At 40.6% G+C, this 20,305-nt stretch overlaps 1 protein-coding gene and 1 non-coding gene across 2 annotated transcripts; both read right to left on the bottom strand.

Moving 5' to 3' along the window:
- Positions 1-1,172: 1,172 nt before the first annotated feature.
- On the bottom strand, positions 1,173-20,269 carry PDIA3 (protein disulfide isomerase family A member 3). The gene is made up of 13 exons (XM_061159269.1): positions 19,979-20,269; positions 14,643-14,721; positions 12,465-12,582; positions 9,408-9,515; positions 7,774-7,903; positions 5,329-5,445; positions 5,050-5,175; positions 4,315-4,497; positions 3,369-3,477; positions 2,723-2,851; positions 2,116-2,195; positions 1,705-1,762; positions 1,173-1,486 (listed from the first exon to the last, which is right to left on the bottom strand). Exons 1-13 carry the CDS (start codon positions 20,143-20,145, stop codon positions 1,373-1,375), a joined length of 1,518 nt encoding a protein of 505 aa, XP_061015252.1. The 5' UTR covers positions 20,146-20,269; the 3' UTR covers positions 1,173-1,372.
- LOC133068555 (U6 spliceosomal RNA) lies at positions 13,787-13,893 on the bottom strand. Its single transcript, XR_009695533.1, has one exon. It is a non-coding gene; the product is annotated as a U6 spliceosomal RNA (small nuclear RNA).
- Positions 20,270-20,305: the final 36 nt, after the last annotated feature.

Here is a 20,305-nt window from a genome sequence, read left to right as displayed (position 1 = left end):
ATTCCAGCCCAGGTCTTTTTTAAAAAATATATATTTTATTATTTTATTTGGCTGTGCTGAGTCTTGGTTGTGGCATGTGAACTCTCAGTTGCAGCATGTGGGATCTAGTTCCCTGGACAGGGAGATCAAACCTGGGCCCTCTGCATTAGGAACGTTAGTAAACTCTCCTCAAAACATGGAAGATGAGGATCACCTACAACTAGGGCTCCTACCTAGAATTATCCAGTAACTCAAAACTGTAACTGTGGATAGGATTAGTAAACTCTCCTTCTCCAAACATGTAAGATGAGGATCACCTACAACTAGGGCTCCTATCTAGAATTATCCAGTAACTCAAAACTATAACTGTGGATAGGATTTGGATTTACCCAAAAAACGAAGAGGGAAATGGTTTAATTCTTTTGCCAGTCCTATCCTTTTTGTTCCTCACTTAAGAAAGTGAGTATTTCACTCACAACCAGGAATGATTGTTTCCTTTCCCGTTTCCACTGGAGGAGGAAGTTAACGACCACACCCTGGACTTTGGGGGAGAGAGCTGTACCAGTAGTGTCAGCAATTCCTAAAACAGCTTGAATGAACCCCAACCTGATGCCACACCCACACAGGGCATTTCTGGGCAGAGAATAGCCCTTGGGAGGTATAAACATCCTTAGCTGCATGCATGGCAAGGATAAATAGCAACCCAACCTTAAGGTATGGGGGGCCAGAAACAGACCAACAAGAAAGTTCTAATCATCAGGCTAGGGTCCTGTGCAATAAACACATAAGGATAGAAGGAGATGAAATTTGGAAAGGATTTGCAGGTGATTAACTATGGACCCAGTGCAGACAGCTGTGTGGACCATCATGGTAGTTACTCGCCCTACACATAACTATTTAATGAAAATCTAAAATATGGTTCTAGCTCCATTTCAAATGCTCAACAGCAATAGGTATTGAGCAATGAAGATTATAGAACATGTCTATCATAGCAGAAAGTTCTACTGGATAGTGCTGGTCTAGAGAACCTTTGGTTCCCCACCTCATGGAGAAAAGACAGTATAAAGGGGGCGCATTTATTGTCACTGTTCCAAATGTACAAAAAAAATTAGAAAATAACCCCCCAACTCAATTCCCCCCACCCCCACAACATTCCCCCCCAACACAAATAATTTTTCCCAAAACCACAAACATAAACTGGTTCTGGTATTTTCATAAACAGTGCAGCTAAGAAACAGTTTAGAGAAAATTTAACAGGATTCAGATTATAACCATTCTGCCCTCTCAGCCCTGAGAGGCAGTAATTCCATACGGGTCCCAGTCCTCCCCATTGGTTTTCCCATCTCTGGTGGAAGAGTCCTTTGACAAAGTGGTATGATGTTTGGCTGCTGCTTTAGAGATCCTCCTGTGCCTTCTTCTTCTTCTTGGGTTTTTCTTCTTGAATTACAGGGGGGTTTGTAGCCTCTCGCTTTAGATAGCTAATAAAATCACTTAATTCACGGCCACCCTGAAAACAGAAAGATAAGTCTGAAAATTTAACCTTTTAAAAAATCCACAATTTTCCTGCCCCCCGCCCAATAGGAAGCCTTTTGTATTTTAAAAAGCACATTAACAACCACATATATGGACCATGAGAGTTGAGTTTCCAGTTATATAAACTCAGTTAAAGAACTGGATCTGTATGTGTGTGTCTGTATGTGTGGGGAGATGAGAAAATGCACTTACTTCATATTTCTTTGGATTTTGCTTCTTGTTGGCTGGAGAAAAGTAGATGGTAGGAAAACTGGGAAAAGAAGAAAAGATGAATTTCAGATTTCAGAGTAACTCTAACATACACTTCCATAATAACTGTTTCCATGAATAACTTCTCTTCATGATTTCTAATCTGACCAGATACTATTGTCCATCAGTGACGAGGTTACATCCTATTAGAACACAGGAATACGAAGGCTCACAAGGTCTGGGGCAGTCATGAGGGGCCATGCTGCAGAAACTTTAAGCCAGGAAGGCACTGGTGGTTCTGTGTTCAACTGGAATAGGAGGACTCTCCAAACTATGCCCAATACAGAAATGGTTTACAAGCTCATTTTTTCCTATCAATTGCCTAGACACTTCTACAGTTTTTAATCTACTTACCCTCTGACTTCATATGGAGAAGGCACATCGTTGGCTGTGGCATCCATCTTGGCTATGACAATATTTGGATCTTTTCTGAGCTGTTAATAAAAAGGTTAGGTCTTTGAGTTTCAAGCTTTCAGTGACGGACACAGTCAATTTAGGACTTAAAACCATTAACGGCTGGATAGGTTTTGCTGCTGAGATGGAAAGAGTAGTGATACTTTCACAAGTTTCAAACTTTCCATAAACTTCCCTTTTCTCTCTTGGTTCCTACATATTAAGACTATATACAGACAGCTGCAAAATTACCTGGCCTAAGTAAGACATCAGCTAAAACAAGTGATTTAAGATGGGGAAATATAATGAATTCATATATGCCATTACCAAATTCAGAAGCCAAGGTACTTTTTAATCATAATCTAGATTGAGTCCGAGGAGTGGAAAGTTAAAGCAGGTAGCTAAGGCACCGAGTAGGCTCAGGGTGCAGTCAGGAGACAGATCACAGGAGATAGTTGAACGAAAATCCACCAGTGCTTAAGTTCTGAACTAATTAGGGTAACTATTAATCAATAGCCAATGCTAATTTCCAACTCAAATTCAACTTTATAATACAGTTCACACTTACCTTCTCTCCCAGTTCTTTATACTTAGGCTCCAGATTCTTACAGTGACCACACCAAGGAGCATAAAACTCAATCAGCACATCTTTATTTTCATTGTTCACTATTTCATCAAAATTCTCTGCTACCACTACCTGGAAAACACATAAGATTCTCTAGTTGGTAAGGCCAGTTGAATACATTCATGAGCTGTATTTGTTTCTGGACTCAATCCCTCTCAAATTTGTTGTGCTGCCACCGAAAAATACATTATTGAAATCCAACTTGCACTTACAGGCTTTATTAAGATATTACCATTCCCCAGAAAGCAACTCACTCCCATGTCTGTCACCTGTCAGACTAAGTTGAAGAAGTCACAGGAAACAAGTGCTACCCAACTCTTCCTTAAAATAATCTCACAGCAACAATCTTAAAACTGCTCTTAGCAGTTAGCTTGTTCTGTCCCAAAGAGTCACCGAGCCCTGATACAAATATCATAAAATTCTCCTGCCTCTATTAAGCATTATGAGCTCTTAATTTATGATGAGAGAGGTTAAGCACAAATAGAAACTCAACAGCCAACCTCGTCTTCACTTAGACCCAGCATTTTGGGAATAAAAAAGTGAGGAGAGGCAGCTGTGCAGAGGCTTGGGGACACTGTGAGCACTTCACCTTTACAGGCCCATCATTGCTCTCTGGGATAGGCTCAGACTTCAGGTATCTCTTCAGGTTGCCGTCAAAGTAATCCTGCAGGAATCTCTCAAGAGCCTTGCCATCACGCCTGATATTAGAAAGACAAGGATGAGCTTCTTAACATACTCCCACCAATGAGAGAACTAAAGGCAATTTTTTAGAATAGTTTCCACTTTAGCTTAATTGTTTCTGTTTTAGCTTAAGTTTCAATGCTAGGAAGTAACTGGAAGTTTAAAAAAAAAAAAAAAGAGGGAGCCCTGATTTCTCAATATGCAGAACTACAGACTGAGTAAGAAGCCACCACCTTCTTGTATTTCTAGTGTGTACTTTGGGGATTAGAAAGGCCAGAGAAAGAACACGTCAGTCCTTCTGGAAATTCAATTCTGCAAAAGAACCAGGTCTGTCTTTGTTGCTCTGGAGAACAGTGCCTATTTATGGTATCTTGTTTTACTGGCTTCACTCACAGGAAAATTTTCTCTTGTTTTAATCTCCTGAAGTCTCAGAAGGGGATGGTCAAAACTGTCTGGTTTTGTCTTAAGATGTCTCCAATTTCCTGAGTTTACTTTAGGCCAAGGTGGTATTCCAAGAAAAAAGACATTCTGTAGGGATGGGAGGGGACTGGTTTGGTCTGAAATTACATCAGTCTCGAAGACGCTATCTAGTGTTGTCTATTTACTATATTTAATGGCAGGGTGGAAAGAGTCACGTAAGAATTCCAAGCTGCCAATCTTTTTGCTTTTCAAAATTCATTAAGAATCATGATCCTTAAAATATCTATAACTAATTAATTGAGAAAAACAACAGTCGTGGGTCTTAACCTAGCTTCACATTCCAATGTTCTTCTTTATACATCCTCAGTAGTGTCAAAGGCTTTAATGGTGTCTTTGCAGAATCAAATCCCAAATCCACGCTAACTTTAACTCACGAGAACTCCTCCTGCATGACAAACTTCTCTCCTTTTGCGGTTCTGATAGCAACAACAGGAATCTCTCCAGTAGTGCTTTCCAAGCCAAAATCAGAAAGTTCGTGGCTAAAGGTTTTGCGGCTGGCTACAGCAAAATAGAGTTTCTTTCCAGCATCCAGGAATTTCTTTGCCACCATCATCACTCTGTGGGAAACAAGGGAGATTTACGCCAAGAGGACACCAGGACAGTAGAGCACTTCTGAAACCAAGCAGCGAGAAAGCAGAAAGCAACATTTAAGAGTCCCTGCAGCCCTCTGGGGTCAGTCTGAACTTGTGTTCTTGTGCACTGACATAGGATTAGGGTGTACTCCAAAGTCTTACTGAACTTCACTGCCAAACTGGTGGTATCCAAGCAAACAATCCATTCCCACTGAATGCTGCCATATTATATAATACAAAATACTGCAGGCATCAATAACTAACCCAAAAGGAAAATCTCTAAGGATAAAGTGCACTGAGGGTGCCAATGGGCAACAAGGACACTTCAGATGGCATTTGAATCTTTTCTGGGAGGGCAGGAATCAGCTGTGTCATAAGGCAAAGGAACACCTATGGAAGATATGCCCAATAGTTTTTGGAAATAGTTTATCTGTCCTTATAGCTTCAAATGATCACACATGGTAACAGGATAGTTAGAAGAAACTGTTTATGTACTGCGTAAACTTGTCTACAAAGGTGAAAAATTATTCTTATTACCTGTTTCTCCAGTAGTTGGAACCTTTAGCATTCTTTTCATAGTCCACATCATAGTAAGCGATAAGTAAATCCTTGTTCTGTAGTAAATCTTTATTGTCTTCTGTCATGTGAGGGCAGATACCAAAACTGAAATGACAAAATCCATTATCAAATCTGGCAGGTTTTTATCTATATTATGAAATTAACATTAAGTAGCTGATAGTATGCTTAATAACTAAGATTTAAAAAGACTAAAATGAAGCCAAGAAATGCCAAAAAAAAGTATAAAGATGTACTCACATGTTTTCCTGAATAAATCTTTTAATCTTCCCACTGGTCATTTTCTGTTCTGTATATGCCACCGTCTTGTCTTCAAACTTGCTCGTCAGATGGGAAGGACGAAACAAGGTGATACCCCTTAAAAAAACAACAAAACTTAGTAGGTAGACAGAGAACTATCTCCCATCTTTTATTGTTTGAAGCTCAGACTACCTACACTTGCTGCCACCTCTACTGTCACCACTTAAGCCCATAAGGACTTTCTTCTGGGACCCCAGCCCTGGCAACACGACCCTCTCATCAACACTGAAGAGCTAACCACTCTAATCTCAAGTGTAATAATTGGTTTTAATAAACCTAGGTTGGAAAGTTAGGAGACCTTAGTTCTAATTCTTATTCTACCAACTAACTTCAAAGATCTTGGGCCACGCATCAGTTTAATTCTTCTGGGCTTCAGCTTTTACATCAGTACAAAAGGGGGTTAGAGTAGACAATTTCCAAACCTTTAAAAACAATAGAAAAAAGTACAAAACTTACCCCAAAGCCCTAATATGTACAAATAAGAGAAAGCAGAACTTGCTCTTATTGGAAGGTACCTTGCCCTGACACTCTCCTTGAAAATTCAACTTTCCCATACAGTAAGAAAATTACTTCAATAGAGAAAATATAGTTAAGATCCCTTCCAGTTATAGAAATTCTATAGGTATAATTCTATGATTATAGATAATGTTTAGGCTGAGTTCATTAGAAATTTCTCGGTTCTAGATTTCTCTATCCCAGTAAACCCAGTTTACGTAATTTTCCCTTGCTGGTACTACTTTGCTTCTCTCCCTAAGCCAAGTTTTCCTCATCCCACTGAACATCTGAAGGAAATTCCTTCTTTACTTTCTAGCCTTTTATTCAGCTAACACCGAACCCCAATTTGGTTCTGAGTCACAGATTCACATCTAATAAACATTCCCAGAAAATATCACTATTCTAACCATTAATATCTTGCCTCTTGCTTTTGCTTCTCCTTCATTCATTCCTCCTCTCCATACTAATCACACCCATACAGTTATATCACTTGTTTTGGGCTAGGTGTCAGCACCTTTAAGTCCTTACAGCCCCCTCTCAACTCTTCCAACATTAACTATGAACTTTATGTCAATTTTAAAACACAGGTATTTTCATAGCATACAGGGAAACTACACAGTGAAAAAGGACCTAATACAAACATGCTGGGCAACCAAGAATCTAAATCTAAGACTTTTATTTTTTAAAGCGGTGTTACCAGTTTCAGAGCAGCTACTGTGAAAAAACTGTAATCAGTTCCAGATGTGATCTTTAATGATGATATGGCATTGGGGTACACATGAAGGCCTTAGGACACCCTTCTTATAAGGTCTTCTAAATAAGACTTCTGATCAGAGGCTGATCGCCACCTTTAACGGCAAGTGTGAGAGGCAGACACAGGGAACAAACCTAAGGTTAACAAGCTGATATGTGGTGTGAGTAATGAGCAGTAGAGCCTCATGGCTAAGCCCAACAACTCTGCAGTCAGACCTTCTGGCTGCAAAGATTCCACCCTAGTTCTGCCATGTATATATAGCATGTAAAGCTTAACCTCCTTGTACGTCATCCTTAGACTCTCTTGACTGCCTTGCCATCCCTCCCCTTTCAAACCTCCACTCTATGAGTGCCAGTGACTTTTCCTCTGAAACACAAAATTCATCACATTACTCTCTAGCTCAAAGCCTTTCAATGGCTCTCAAATGTCTAAAAGATAAAACCTACACTTTTCTGTATGGCACGTAGGTCTTCTCTAATTTGGTCTCTGCTGACCTCTCCAACCTCACCTTTCATGACGACCTCATCTATGAACAATGCTCCAGCAGGAACACAGGTTCCAACACACCTAGGTTATTTCACATCTCGAGGCCTTCCCTCCTGCTGCTCTACATGGAATAATCTTTATCCCCCACCATAACCTGCCCAGAAAAATTTATCTTTCAAGATACACCTCAAGAGTCACTTTCTCTATGAATTGTTTTTTTCCTGATACTACTCCCGATCCCTCCTATGTACTTCTGGTACCCTGCCTAATTTCTATCGCAATACCTGTAATGCTCACTGACACTTGTAGTTTTAAATATATTTACTACCTCCTGCTACTAGATGCCCCTCAAGGGCAGCAACAGTTTCCAGAACTTAGCTTACTGCCTAATAGGTACTCAATAAAGTTTTTGGAAAAACTAGGCTTAAAAACCACCAGTTCAGTCCAGTCCAGTGGTTAGGATTCCACCTTCCAATGCAGGGGGCTGGGTTCGATCCCTGATCAGGAAACTACGATGCCGTATGCCAAGAGGCATGGCCAAAAGATTAAAAAATAATCTTAAAATAATAAAAAATAAAAACACCACCAGTTCACACAATAGTACTTGGTCAAGATGCATATCTATAAGGGCATTCAACTCAGTTACTTACTCTCCATCATCATCATATTTGTTCACCAGAGATTCAATATTGGTGTGTGCAAACCGGTAGTTATCCCTCAAGTTGCTGGCTGCTTTTAGAAACTCAGAGTGAGCTTCACTGAATAAATCCTTGAAAAAACCTATACAGAAAATGTCAAACACAAGGAAGAAACAGTAAGTGCTGAGACATATTCAAAACTTTAAAACTCCTCTATTCTTCAAATCCTTTATTATGGATAAGCAAAGCAAGATAGGAAGAAGGATCAGTTCTGCTTTGCCATGACTACTGAGGATATTCGACAAAATATTTAGGATAAGAATTCTTTCTCTACCCTTAAAAAAAAAAATTCTTGAGGAAGCCGAGGGGAGAGAATTTGTCAGGGTTCAAGTCTTAATTCTAGTTTTCACAGTTGAAAAATTTGAGCATATTACTTAACTCCTTAGAGTTTCAGGGACTATTTTAGGTGTCAGAGGAGTAAATAAGGCAGTATGTCAAAATAAAATGTAAATTAATTCACCATATTTTTTCTATGTCTAATATCTTTAGAACTTCAAATCTAGTAAAATGTTTACTAAATGTCTACTTATGGTTAACTCCTTGCAAAAAATACAGACTCAGGGCTTCCCAGGTGGCAAAGAGGTAAAAAATCCAACTACAATGCAGGTGAAATGGGTTCGATTCTTGAGCCAGGAAGATCCCACATGTCGCAGAGAGGCTAGGCCTGCACACCACAATTACTGAGCCTGCACTTTGGAGCCCGAGAACTGTAACTACTAAAGCCCAAGTGCCCTAGACCCCATGCTCTGCAGCAAGAGAAGACATTGCAATGAGAAATCCTTTCATGCAACCAAAGAGTAGCCCCTGCAACTAGAGAAAAAACTAGAGAAAAGTCTGCATAGCAACAAAGATGGAGAACAGCCTAAATAAATAAAACACACATACATACACAGAATGAATAAAATCCGGCTAAGAAGGGACTTTTAGTCAAACTTAAATGATAAATCATCCTCTACTGCCAGAAAGTCAGTTTTATTACAATAACGAGATCAAGAGAAGCACAAAACTGTATGTTTAAATTTATTTTTAAGTCAAATGTATTATACATTACATTTAAAACAAAACAAAGAACACTCAAGATGTAGAACTTGTTTAATTGGCTCAAGTTATTTCAAAAATAATGAGATATGATAACATCTGGAAAAGCAAAGATTACTGTAAAAATACAAATGCCAGCAATTCAATCTTAATTGTAAATTCTTCTACAACTATGAAAATAGCAGCTACAGAGGTTTATCATTTACCTATACCCTCCCCCTTTATTTTATTTTTTTACCCTCCCCCTTTAAAGCCCCATTTTCAGTCTTATTATTTGAGTTAAATCTCAGGAGTTTAAGAACAGGAAAAACTAAAGCTATTCCTATTTTAGTTCTTTGACATTAAATCTTTACATCTGTAAGAATACCAAGCCACTCAAATAAAAAAACACTTTTCCCCCATATTACATTAATAGTAACGCTGACCTAGTTCTTCGAGTTGTCTTTTAACTGCCCATAAGGTTTCGTAAACAGTTTTAAGTTGATTGTTTACTCAGACTTTTGAAACCATGTTGATGATTTTGTGGCACAATCAAATTTGCTACTTACCCACCACAGAAGCATCTTTATCATTAATGAACTTTTCAAATTCTTCCTCAGTCTTAAGAGGAACTGAAGCTGGTCCAGCCTGTTTCTTCAGGTGGCTGACAATTCCATCTTAAAAGACAAGATGAAAGATTATAGCAACACAAATTTATAATTTTTGAAAGGTAACCAACCATTCACATGATTTAAAGTTGGAAAAGTTATAAAACATACCCAATGACATTTTCTTCCTGTCCCTAGTTACCCAGTTTCCTCCCTGTAGGATAACATGTCAGTTTTTTATATATCCCTCCAGACATATTTTCTTTGCTCCTCTAAAGGCAGCATACACATACGCTGTTCTGTATTTTGTTTTTGCCATTTAACACAATTTAGAGATAATTACGTCAGTAAACATAAAGAGTTATCTCAATCTCTTTATTGCCACATAGTATTTCACTGTATGGATGTAATATAATTTATTTAACCAGCCACAATTGATGAACATTTGTTTCCAATTCCTTGCTGCTATGATACTACCATAAACAACCTTGTACTAATGTCCTTTTACACATGATTGAGTGCGGTAACTTCCTAAAAGTGGATTCACTGGGTCAAAAAAAGTACATACATTTATAACTGTTTAACTGGCTCCCAATGAGACGGTACTTATTTATATCCCTACCAGTACTGTAGTAAAGTGTTTACAACCACATAAATGATGCCCTTGTGCATTCTGTTCCCTGCTTCGGTCTTTCAGATAACCACCTGGCTTCCTTCCTCACTTCTTCCTTTAGGTCTTCATTCAAAATGTCATCTTCTGGGGGTAGAGTGGGTAAGAATCCACCTGCCAATGCAGGGGACAAGGGTTTGGTTTCTTGTCCGGGAAGATCCCACATGCTGAGAAGCAACTAAGCCCATGCCCCACAACTACTGAAGCCTGCATGCCTGGGGGCCAAGAGCCGCAGCTACCGAGCCCCTGTGCTGGAGAGGCACCCCAGCACTAGGCAGAGAAAGCCTGTGTGCAGCAAGCAGAAGGTAAAGGAATACATTCTAAAAATAGGTACACTCAATCAGGTCACATTTGTTTGGCCTGCAAGGGGACAGTAATTACTATATCACCATATAAATTACTATAAAGAACTTTACCTCAGGGGTACGATGAAAAGTGTTACTTTTCTTCCTGAGTATTTAAAATTCTGAGAGGTATAGTGGGAGTGCTGAGCAACCAGTTTATTACTGATCTCCTGAAGCTTACAATATAAGTAAATCTCCAACTAAATCCCCAAATAAGTAAGCAATTTAAAATATCAGACAGTGGGACTTTCCTGGTAGTGCAGTGGGTAAGACTCTGGCTCCCAATGCAGGGAGTTTGATCCCTGGTTGGGGAATGAGATCCCGCATGCATCCTGTAACTCAGAAGTCCACGAGTAGCAACTAAGATCCAGCACAGCCAACAAATTAATTAAACGTCAGAGTTAGGCAGGGGCCATGGTATGTAGAGCTTTGTGTACAAGTAACAATCATACATGCTGAAAAAATCCCACGTCACCTAAAATGCCCAAACTGAGCGAACCTTCCTCTTAGTTTTTCATCATAAAAAGGTAAAATATGCCCAGTTAATTGTTAAGACTCAAGATAAAACTGTCCAAAATATATTTTCTCATCCATTATGGGCCCTAACAATGGGGCCAGACCACTTACCTCCTAAACCTCTCCTGTCATCCTTGCTAATTATATTCCAGCCACAAGGTCCTTCTGTCCCTTGAACACATCAAGCTCAGTGACGTCTTAGGGTCTTTTTGCACCTGTTTTCCCTCTGCCTGGAAAGCTTTGGTCCACATATTCTCATGGCGAGCTCCTTCCTAGCATTCAGCTCAAAGGTTACCTCCCTAATCACCCTTATAATAATGTGGTATTCCACCCCCAATCACTATCATATCATACAGTTTTATTTTTCTCCTTTTTAATGCTCTTATAACTAACTGAATTTATCTTATCCATATAGATTATTTATGTGTATAATAATACAGCATACACACTTTTTAAATTGTGGTAAAATATACATAGCATAAAATTTGCCATCTTAACCATTTTAAAGTACATATTTCTGTGGCATCAAGTACGTCCACACCGTTGTTCAACTAATTTCCAGACTGCAGAAATGAATCGCTTTCATCTTGCAAAACTGAAACTCTCTTCATTATAAACAACTCCCCACCACCCTTGTGAAGCACATTCTACTTTGTCTCTAGGAAGCTGACCACTCAAGGAACTTCATAGAAGTGGAATGACATAGTTTTGTCTTTTTGTGACTGGCTTATCTCACTGAGCATGTCTTCACAGTTCACCCATGTCACAGCACATCAGAACTAACTTTTTAAGGTTGAATAATATTCCATTGTATTATGTACAATTTATATATAATTCTTCCAGACTCTTTTAATTCTTTTAAGTATATACTCAGAAGTGGAACTGGTGGATCATACAGTAATTCTATTTTTACTTTTTTTAGGAACCGCTGTGCTGTTTTCCACAGTGGCTGCATGCATTATTTTATGTCAAGTTCACATCACCATTGCACAAGAGTTCAAATTTCGCCACATCCTTGCCAACACTTGTTCTTTTCTTTTTTAGTAGTAGTTATCCTAATGGACGTGATGTGGTTATCTACGTATGTATATTTTATGTAGTGCTGTGTATATTTTATGTGGTGCACATGGTGCTACGTATGAGTGCTGCCTTCATTGCCCAGAATCTGAGCATCACAAAAGTGAGAACCGTGGCTGCTTTATTCATCAATAAATTCTGGGCACCATACTTCAGGATCTGGCACAGTCAGTACTCAATAAATATTTGTCAAATAAGAAAATGCCTGGTAAACCTTATAAATCAACCTCAAGTATTTTCTATATTACTTACATAATCTGTTCAGTTAGAGAAGTCTTTTGTCAAGTGTCCACACTGACCTCCTAGATGAGGAATTTTTAAATATGTTGTATAGAAAATGTCAAGTTTCCACTACAAAGAACAGAGGACCCAAACAGTTACAGTTTCCAGGACGTAACTCAGGGTCCTTACCGGCAGTCCTGGGCCCATCGTAGGCCCCCGACTCCTCACCATCTCTGAAGATCTTCAGGGTGGGGTACCCGCTCACTCCATACTTATTACAAGTGTTTGTGTTGGCAGTACAGTCCACCTGAAGACGCAAACACGTGAGCCACTTGTTATCCCAGAGTCTGCTGCAGGCTTTCCCACATTCCCAAAACACGAAGAGCGGTCAAACCAAAATATCAAGCAATTCCTGACACACACCCCACAGAACACTAGATTTTAAAGGCAGACTGGTGCTGGTCTAGTTACATCAGAACCACCTAACAGGAACTCTAAAATTTAGATTCCTAGGCCTCATACAAAATGCACACATGACTATTTAAATTCTACCCTGGGAGTCTCTATTGTCTAAAGCAATGTTTTCCACCCTTTCCCCGTCCCTCAGAATATGAGAGAAATAAATCACTTAAATTAGTAACAGTGGCTTGCTTTGATAATGATTATCATCAATGGGATGTATGGATTGATATATAACCATCAGGTGGGGTATAATTTGATTTAGCAAGTTACAAATGGTTATTAGCAAAGGTACTGATATTTAAACAAGTTCCCTGAGCTAGTCTGAATCTGGGCTAAACTATAACATGACAGACAGATCTGGTGAGACCTACCAGGAAGACAAAAAACAATTTTCCATTTATTTAGCCACTTAGTCCAAGCAAGGTAATGTGGGCAGCACTTTCCATGTATTACCTCATTTAATCTACACAAGATTCTGAGGCATGATCCCAATGCCTTAACATAAACTGAAGTTCAGAAAAGTAATGTATCTACAGTAATGTAGGCTACAGCTACATGAGGCAGGAACAAAGTCATGACGGAAACTCTTTCTTTTTTAAATTAGTTTATTTTTTATTGAAGGATAGTTGCTTTACAGAATTTTGCTGTTTTCTGTCAAACCTCAACGTGAATCAGCCATAAAAGTGAAAGTGAAGTCGCTCAGTCGTGTTCGGCTCCTTGCGACCCCATGGACTGTAGCCCACCAGGCTTCTCAGTCCATGGGATTTTCCAGGCAAGAATACTGGAGTGGGTTGCCATTTCCTTCTCCAGGGGATCTTCCCGACTCAGGGATTGAACTCGGGTCTCCCGCACTGTAGGCAGACGCTTTACCGTCTGAGCTACAAAGGGGAATCAGCCATGGGTATATACATATATCCCCTCCCCTTTGAAACTCCCTCCCATCTCCCTCCCCATCCCACCCCTTTAGGTTGATGCAGAGCCCCTGGTTTGAGTTTCCTGAGCCAAACAGCAAATGCCTGTTGGCTATCTATTTTACATATGGTAATGTAAACAAATACGGAAGCTTCACGAATCTGGGTGTCATCCTTGCGCAAGGGTCATTTAATCTTTCTCTGTATCGTTCCAATTTTAGTATATGTACTGCCGAAGCGAGCACTGAACTCTTTTTTTTCCTATGGCAAGTTGCCATAGAACATCAGGATTAAAGGTAGCTTTCAGGAATTCCCTGGTCATCCAGTGGCTAAGAGTCCATGCTCCCAATGCTGGGGGCCAGGGCTTGATCCCTCATCAGGGAACTAGATCCCACATGCTGCAACTAAAACCCAGTGCAGCCAAAGTAATAAATTTAAAAAAAAAATATATATATATATATATCAGTTTTCAAAAACAGTCCCATATAGGTATGAATTATTTACTTGAGGCTGGTAAGATATGAACTTTTAGACTGGAGCAACTAGGAGTCTGCGACACAACAATGACAAAATTCTGGAAGCATTACTTTGACTGTAAAAGCAAATACTAAGTTTACAGTTGACCAATTACTCACTTAACATCCTCTTGTCATCTTCCTATTCCCATCACTGTGACTAGCGTATAGTAATTTAGGGAACTCATTTACTCAACGATAATTTTCCTCTAACCTTGTCTACTGTAATTTTACTTTCCATATTTGCCCCTTAATTCTTATTTACCATATATCTTACTTTTTTCATATGCCAGTATTTCCCTTAGTTTTACCACTTTTAATCTTTCAAACCCATAATCAATAGTCAGTCGTGTATTTGCCCAGAACCCCATTTTCTCTCTTCTTAGCAAGTATGAACAAAGAAAATCAATGTTAATTGTTAACCAATAACTATTTAGAATACTTTTGTTTCCTTTAATGAAGAATTTGCCTATACTCACCTTTGCTAATGGGACTATTCCTTTTAATCTGGTAGCTGCAGCTTCATACTCTGGGGCAAGCTTTTTGCAGTGTCCACACCTATGTAAATATATTAAAGAAAAACTTATATCCTATAAGTTTGTTAATTTTGTTTCTCTAGGAAGGACTTCAAATTATCCTACTACTTTTGACTATTAGCTGCTTCCAAAAGAAAACACATCACCTGAACAAAATCCAGTCCTGATAAGGTTAATCAGATCTCTCAGAAGTAAAGGTACTATTATCTCAAGCCTGTGATCTACTCTACAGGACTGACTCAGTCCAGAACAGCATCTATCTTCTCAATTAAAAGTGCAATGGGGGTGGGGGGATAAACTGGGAGTCTGGAAGTAACATATACACAATACTATATAGTAAACAAGGGCTTACCATATAGCACAGCAAACTATATTCAATATCTTGTAATAACCTATAATGGGAAAGAATTTAAGAGATGTATCTAAGAAGCAAGCCTGATTTTTATGGCTACAGAGTTCACCTGACTAAAACAGCTGATGAGGATAAAGCATTATGTCAATTAGAGTATTTTCCCAGAGGGCCATCATAACACCTGCTCCTCTGCCCAGAAGTCCTACCCATCCCTCAGGCACACTGTACTTCCAACGTGGGGAGGAGTACATCAGTACACAGCTAGCCCCACTATGTATCATCTCTTCAAAAACCAACAGGTTGCAGAGGGAGCCCTTAGAGAAGGTGCGTAGTTCTTCAACCTCCCCACAGACAGCAAAAATAGAATTAGAAAACATAAGGAAACAAGGAAGAAATTTGAGCTGATATATTTCACAGCCAAAAGTCACATATTTTATTTAGTAATGGATGAATAAGTAACTCTGAAACATTTTGCCCCCCAAAACTTGTTTAAAACAAAATAATTTATATTCTTCAAGGTCCATAGAAGTCCTACTCAAAAATAATCATTAGAAAGCTGACATAGAAAAAAGAGTAATATTAAAAACAAACTATAACATTAGATGTTGCTTAGGGTCGCTGAATAATTGATGCTTTTGAACTGTGGTGTTGGAGAAGACTCTTGCAGAGTCCCTTGGACTGCAAGGACATCAACCCTGAATATTCACTGGAATGACTGATACTGAAGATGAAGCTCCAACACTTTTTGACCACCTGATGCAAAGAACTGACTCACTGGAAAAGAACCTGATGCTAGGAAAGATTGAAGGCAGAAGGGACGACAGAGAATGAGATGGTTGGATGGCATCACCAACTCGATGGACATGAGTTTGAGGAAGCTCCGGGAGTTGGTGAAGGACAGGAAAGCCTGGCGTGCTGCAGTCCATGGTGTTGCGAAGAGTCAGACAAGACTGACTGACTGAACTGAACTTGGGTCACAGACATATCTACTAAAAGTATAGAAGAACCAAATGATAAAAACCAAATTCAGGACAAGGGAGTGTGTAACATGGGGAAAGGGCACACAGGCGACTTCAACTGTATTCACTTTATTTTTTAGACTGGGCGGGTGGTGAATTAATGGTATTCCTTATGCTGTATTTCACGGACGCACATTTTACTGAATCAGAACATCAGAAACTGGGATATGTCTTGCAATCCCGTCATGGTTTCAGTGGTAGCATTTCTCTTTGTGAGACATAAAGTATGGTATTACTCATTATATCCTCTGTATTCCATAATATATTAAAAAATTCATGCACGTGGGTTGTAACAAAAATACACAAATTCCAATTGATTTAATAAAATAACCAAATTAGCTGAGAAACCTAGGCTTCTGGGAATACAGGTGCAAAGGTTAAAAATGAATGTGTATTAAAGAACTGATCTGGGTCTTAAAGATATAAGGCTTCACACAGGACAGGATAGGGTATTTTAGAGAAGGGAATAGTAGAGCAAAAGTAAAATTACTAGTAAGAATGATTCATTCAAGAGAACTATGAAGGGCTTTTTTTTTAATAAGAGACAGTAAATGTGTTATATGTATTAAGAGATTTCTGTTGAATACATATGTAGTAATTGTCCAAAAAGACTGAGGCAACAGATTTCTGAACAGTTTCACTTCAGCTACCTTTAAACATCTGAAGAGAAAAAATAGCATAAAATAATTAGGCCAGACCAGTGGGTCTCAACACAGATGCATATACAAAATGTCAATTAAGCATTAAAAAAAAAACCCAAAACCTTGTGGTGAGGCACCCCCCTGGGGCTTACTGAATGATTCCTCTGGGAACGCAGGAGATAATCAGAGGGACTGGGCTGGGACTAAAAACCTTAAGCACTGCCACTATTCACAATATCATCAAATACCCAACAGGAGGACCTGTCTGACAAGTTCCAATGGAGGAGACTGCCTCTTTAAAATTCATCAGGAATGGAATTTAGGTGGATTTTGAAGGTGATCATCAAATTTTACCACTACTTCTTTCACCTACTACTGGATAATACTGAAACACAAATAATCCCATTCCCCTTCAGGGATGCTGCTGCTGCTGCTGCTAAGTCGCTTCAGTCCGACTCTGTGCGACCCCATAGACGGCAGCCCACCAGGCTCTTCCGTCCCTGGGATTCTCCAGGCAAGAACACTGGAGTGGGTTGCCATTTCCTTCTCCACCAGGGATGCTACCTAGCAACTAATCCAGGTAGTTTAAGGAATCCCAACATATATTCACCCAACAATCATTACTTCATGACTGCAATGTGCCATATGCTATTTTAGCTTTTGACAGAAGAAAAACTGATACAGTCCTAACCCTGCAGAAACATCAGTCTGGCAGGGGTGATAGATAGTATCAATAGGTCCCAATAGAGGGAGCAACCAGTTAGTGGTCCAGAGAAGCAAGAAGTTAACTATTGAGCTAAATCTTATTGAAAAGACCAAATGGGGGTGGGAGAGGGGAAGGGAATTCCAAGGAAAGAAATCAGTATGTGTAAGAAAAATATTAACTGTTCCACTTCATGCTATCTTTTTCTATATCTATAAACACAGTAGCAAGTATCATTAATACTACTGCCCCAGAGGACAGGGCACAAACCTATAACACACGCAGATGCTGAAGACTTAAAACTTCACACTGACCAATAATTTTCAAAAATTATCACATTTAAATAGTTCTATTTATTCCCCCAGAAATTCAGATACTCCCATTCTTCCAAATTACATAGATGATGACTTCATAATGGAAACAATAGGCTACAGAATCAGCTGCAAAGAAATCTGTCACTTTCACTTGTAAAACGAAAGTGGAAAAAATACCCTAAGACAAATGAGAAAAACAACTTGCTCAAAACAGGTCCATTTTACTCTTAACAAGGCTTCTTTAACTTTTCCTATCTCACGTGTAACAAGAGTACAAAGGAATAATAGCAGCTGGAAAATATTTTCAGCTAAAATATTAATAAATAAAAATAGCTGAATGTGAAGAAATAAGGACATCATCAACAGGAGACTTCCTTGATTTCAAATTACTCATTCAGCAAACTGATCCTTCCTGTAGGCATTGTGGAGGATGACTCTACCTTCCAGACCAGTTAAAAGGTGACACCATAGCAGAGGTCCACCCAACTTTAGGGACAGTTTAGGGCACGATGGGCCATGCAGTTCTTAGCGAAGCACATACAACAATTTAAAGTAGCATGTGCATGAGTGTGGAGTCTCTTCGGTGGTGTCCCACTCTGTGCAACCCCATGGACTGTAGCCCGCCAGGCTCCTCTGTCCAAGGGATTCTCCAGGCAAGAATACTGGAGTGGGTTGCCATGCCCTCCTCCAGGGAATCTCCCTGACCCAGGGATCGAACCTGAGTCTCTCGTATCTCCTGCATTGGCAGGCCGGTTCTTTACCACTAGCGCCCCCAGGGAAGCCCATAAAGTAGCACAGAACACCTCAATTGTAAAAATAAAAATCTGCTTTAAACTGTCTGATAGCCCACAATTCTCCAGCAATTCACTTCACATTCACCCCTGTAGTCACAGAGGCACCTCCCAGTTTTGATACAGCTCCATATGGCCATTCTAACTATAGGAACACCCCCTCAAAGTCAACAGCATTGTTATGTGATTGGGACCAGTTGTTTCTGAGAGAATGGGAGTTCTAGAGATGTATAAAGACCACCTATGATGTGTAATCAGCACTCCCAGTTAGTCATGGGAACGCCCTAGATGCAAGTCTATCAGAAGTTGAAAACGTGTTGCTAAATAAGCACACCCTCTGGTTCGGGTGGTCTTCATTACAGGACTTCTAGTGTACCCTCAAGTCGGCTGAGCCCCTGTAGAGTGAAGACCAGAGTTACTGACAGAAGTAAATGCAAGTTATCCACTAACTTTCTTTTCCTTAGACTTCTGAATACAAAGTTTTTAATTAAGGGTCACTGTGGCAGGAGAAAAATTAAGTACTGTAATTAGCATGGTTATATTGAGCCGTCCCCAGCGTTAAGATAATCATTGTTTGCTATGATAAATATCTTGGGGGTAAAAAAAAAAAAGCCGACATTCAGGTTTCCTGGGCCAGAAATTCTATTTGCTCTCTCCCCACCCCCACCCCCAGTCAGTTGTATCCTAAGGAACTTACACCCTAGTAAAGTCACCCTTAGGTGCAGTATTTCTCCAACACTGCTTACTTTCTCATTGGGGTCTTCTTTGGCACTTTCCAGAAATCCTAACTGAAACTGACCATTTAGACAGCTTCTGGTGGAATTAATCTGTTCATCTATTCTTTCTAACTGAATTCTGCTGGTGCTGAGAAGCATCAGTTGAACGAATAAAGTGTGCACCAGGCGATGGACACAATAACTGCCTGCCTTAAGAAGGCACAAGTGACCATTCTGCAGCCACTTGAGTGACCTTGGCTAGATACCAACGGCTGCTTGGGGCAAGAAGAAAGGAAGTACCCTGGGGGCCCAGGGCCTCAGGATTTGACGAAACGTTAGCTTTCAATATAAGGTATCGCGAAGCCTAGTCTGTAGAATGGAAAACAGTAGCACTGACTCACGCAGAAACTCTAAAGATACCATCGAAGCTGGGTGGAGGGGGAGGGGGTGGTTAAACCCTCTGCAAATAGGAAGTGCGGCAGGAGCACCGAGGTAAGGATGTGGCCCTGCGCGAGAGGGGCCTTCGCTTTCTCCTTCTCGGCTCTCGCTTCCAGGAGGATCAGCACCGACGTCTCCGCTCTCGGCCAGGCAGCTCGGGTCTCCGTGGGCGGAAAACCTGCCGGCCGCAGCCGTGCTCTCCGGAATGATGGAGGCCGCCGACGCTGCGTAGGCCCAACCGTTCCCGCGCCTTCGCCCCCTGCCCACCCGGCCGCCCCTCTGACGCCCCGGCTGAGTGGCCTCACCAGGGGGCGAAGAACTCGACCAGCATGAGGCCCGAAGAGCCCGTGTCGGTGATGCGACTCTCGAAGTTGTCGTCCGTGAGTTCCAGCACATCGGAGGCAACAGCGAGGCGGGCCGCGGCGAGGAGCAGCGCCAGGCCCGGGAACAGCGGTAGGCGGCGGAGGCGCATGGCGACGAGGTAAGGCGAGGGGGGCGGCCAGGAGGGTCGGGGGCTCGGCGGGGACTGCGGAGACCGGGCCGGCGACCACGCACCCTCAGCCTGCGATCGCGCGTCTGGCCCAGGCGGACCTGCAGCCGGAGGTCCCAACCCCCCAGCCCGGCTCGGGCCG

Source organism: Dama dama, chromosome 13, assembly GCF_033118175.1.
Source record: "Dama dama isolate Ldn47 chromosome 13, ASM3311817v1, whole genome shotgun sequence".
Taxonomy (NCBI): Eukaryota; Metazoa; Chordata; class Mammalia; order Artiodactyla; family Cervidae; genus Dama; species Dama dama.
Note: the sequence above shows the minus strand (reverse complement) of the source record. Positions and strands in the feature narration are given on the sequence as shown.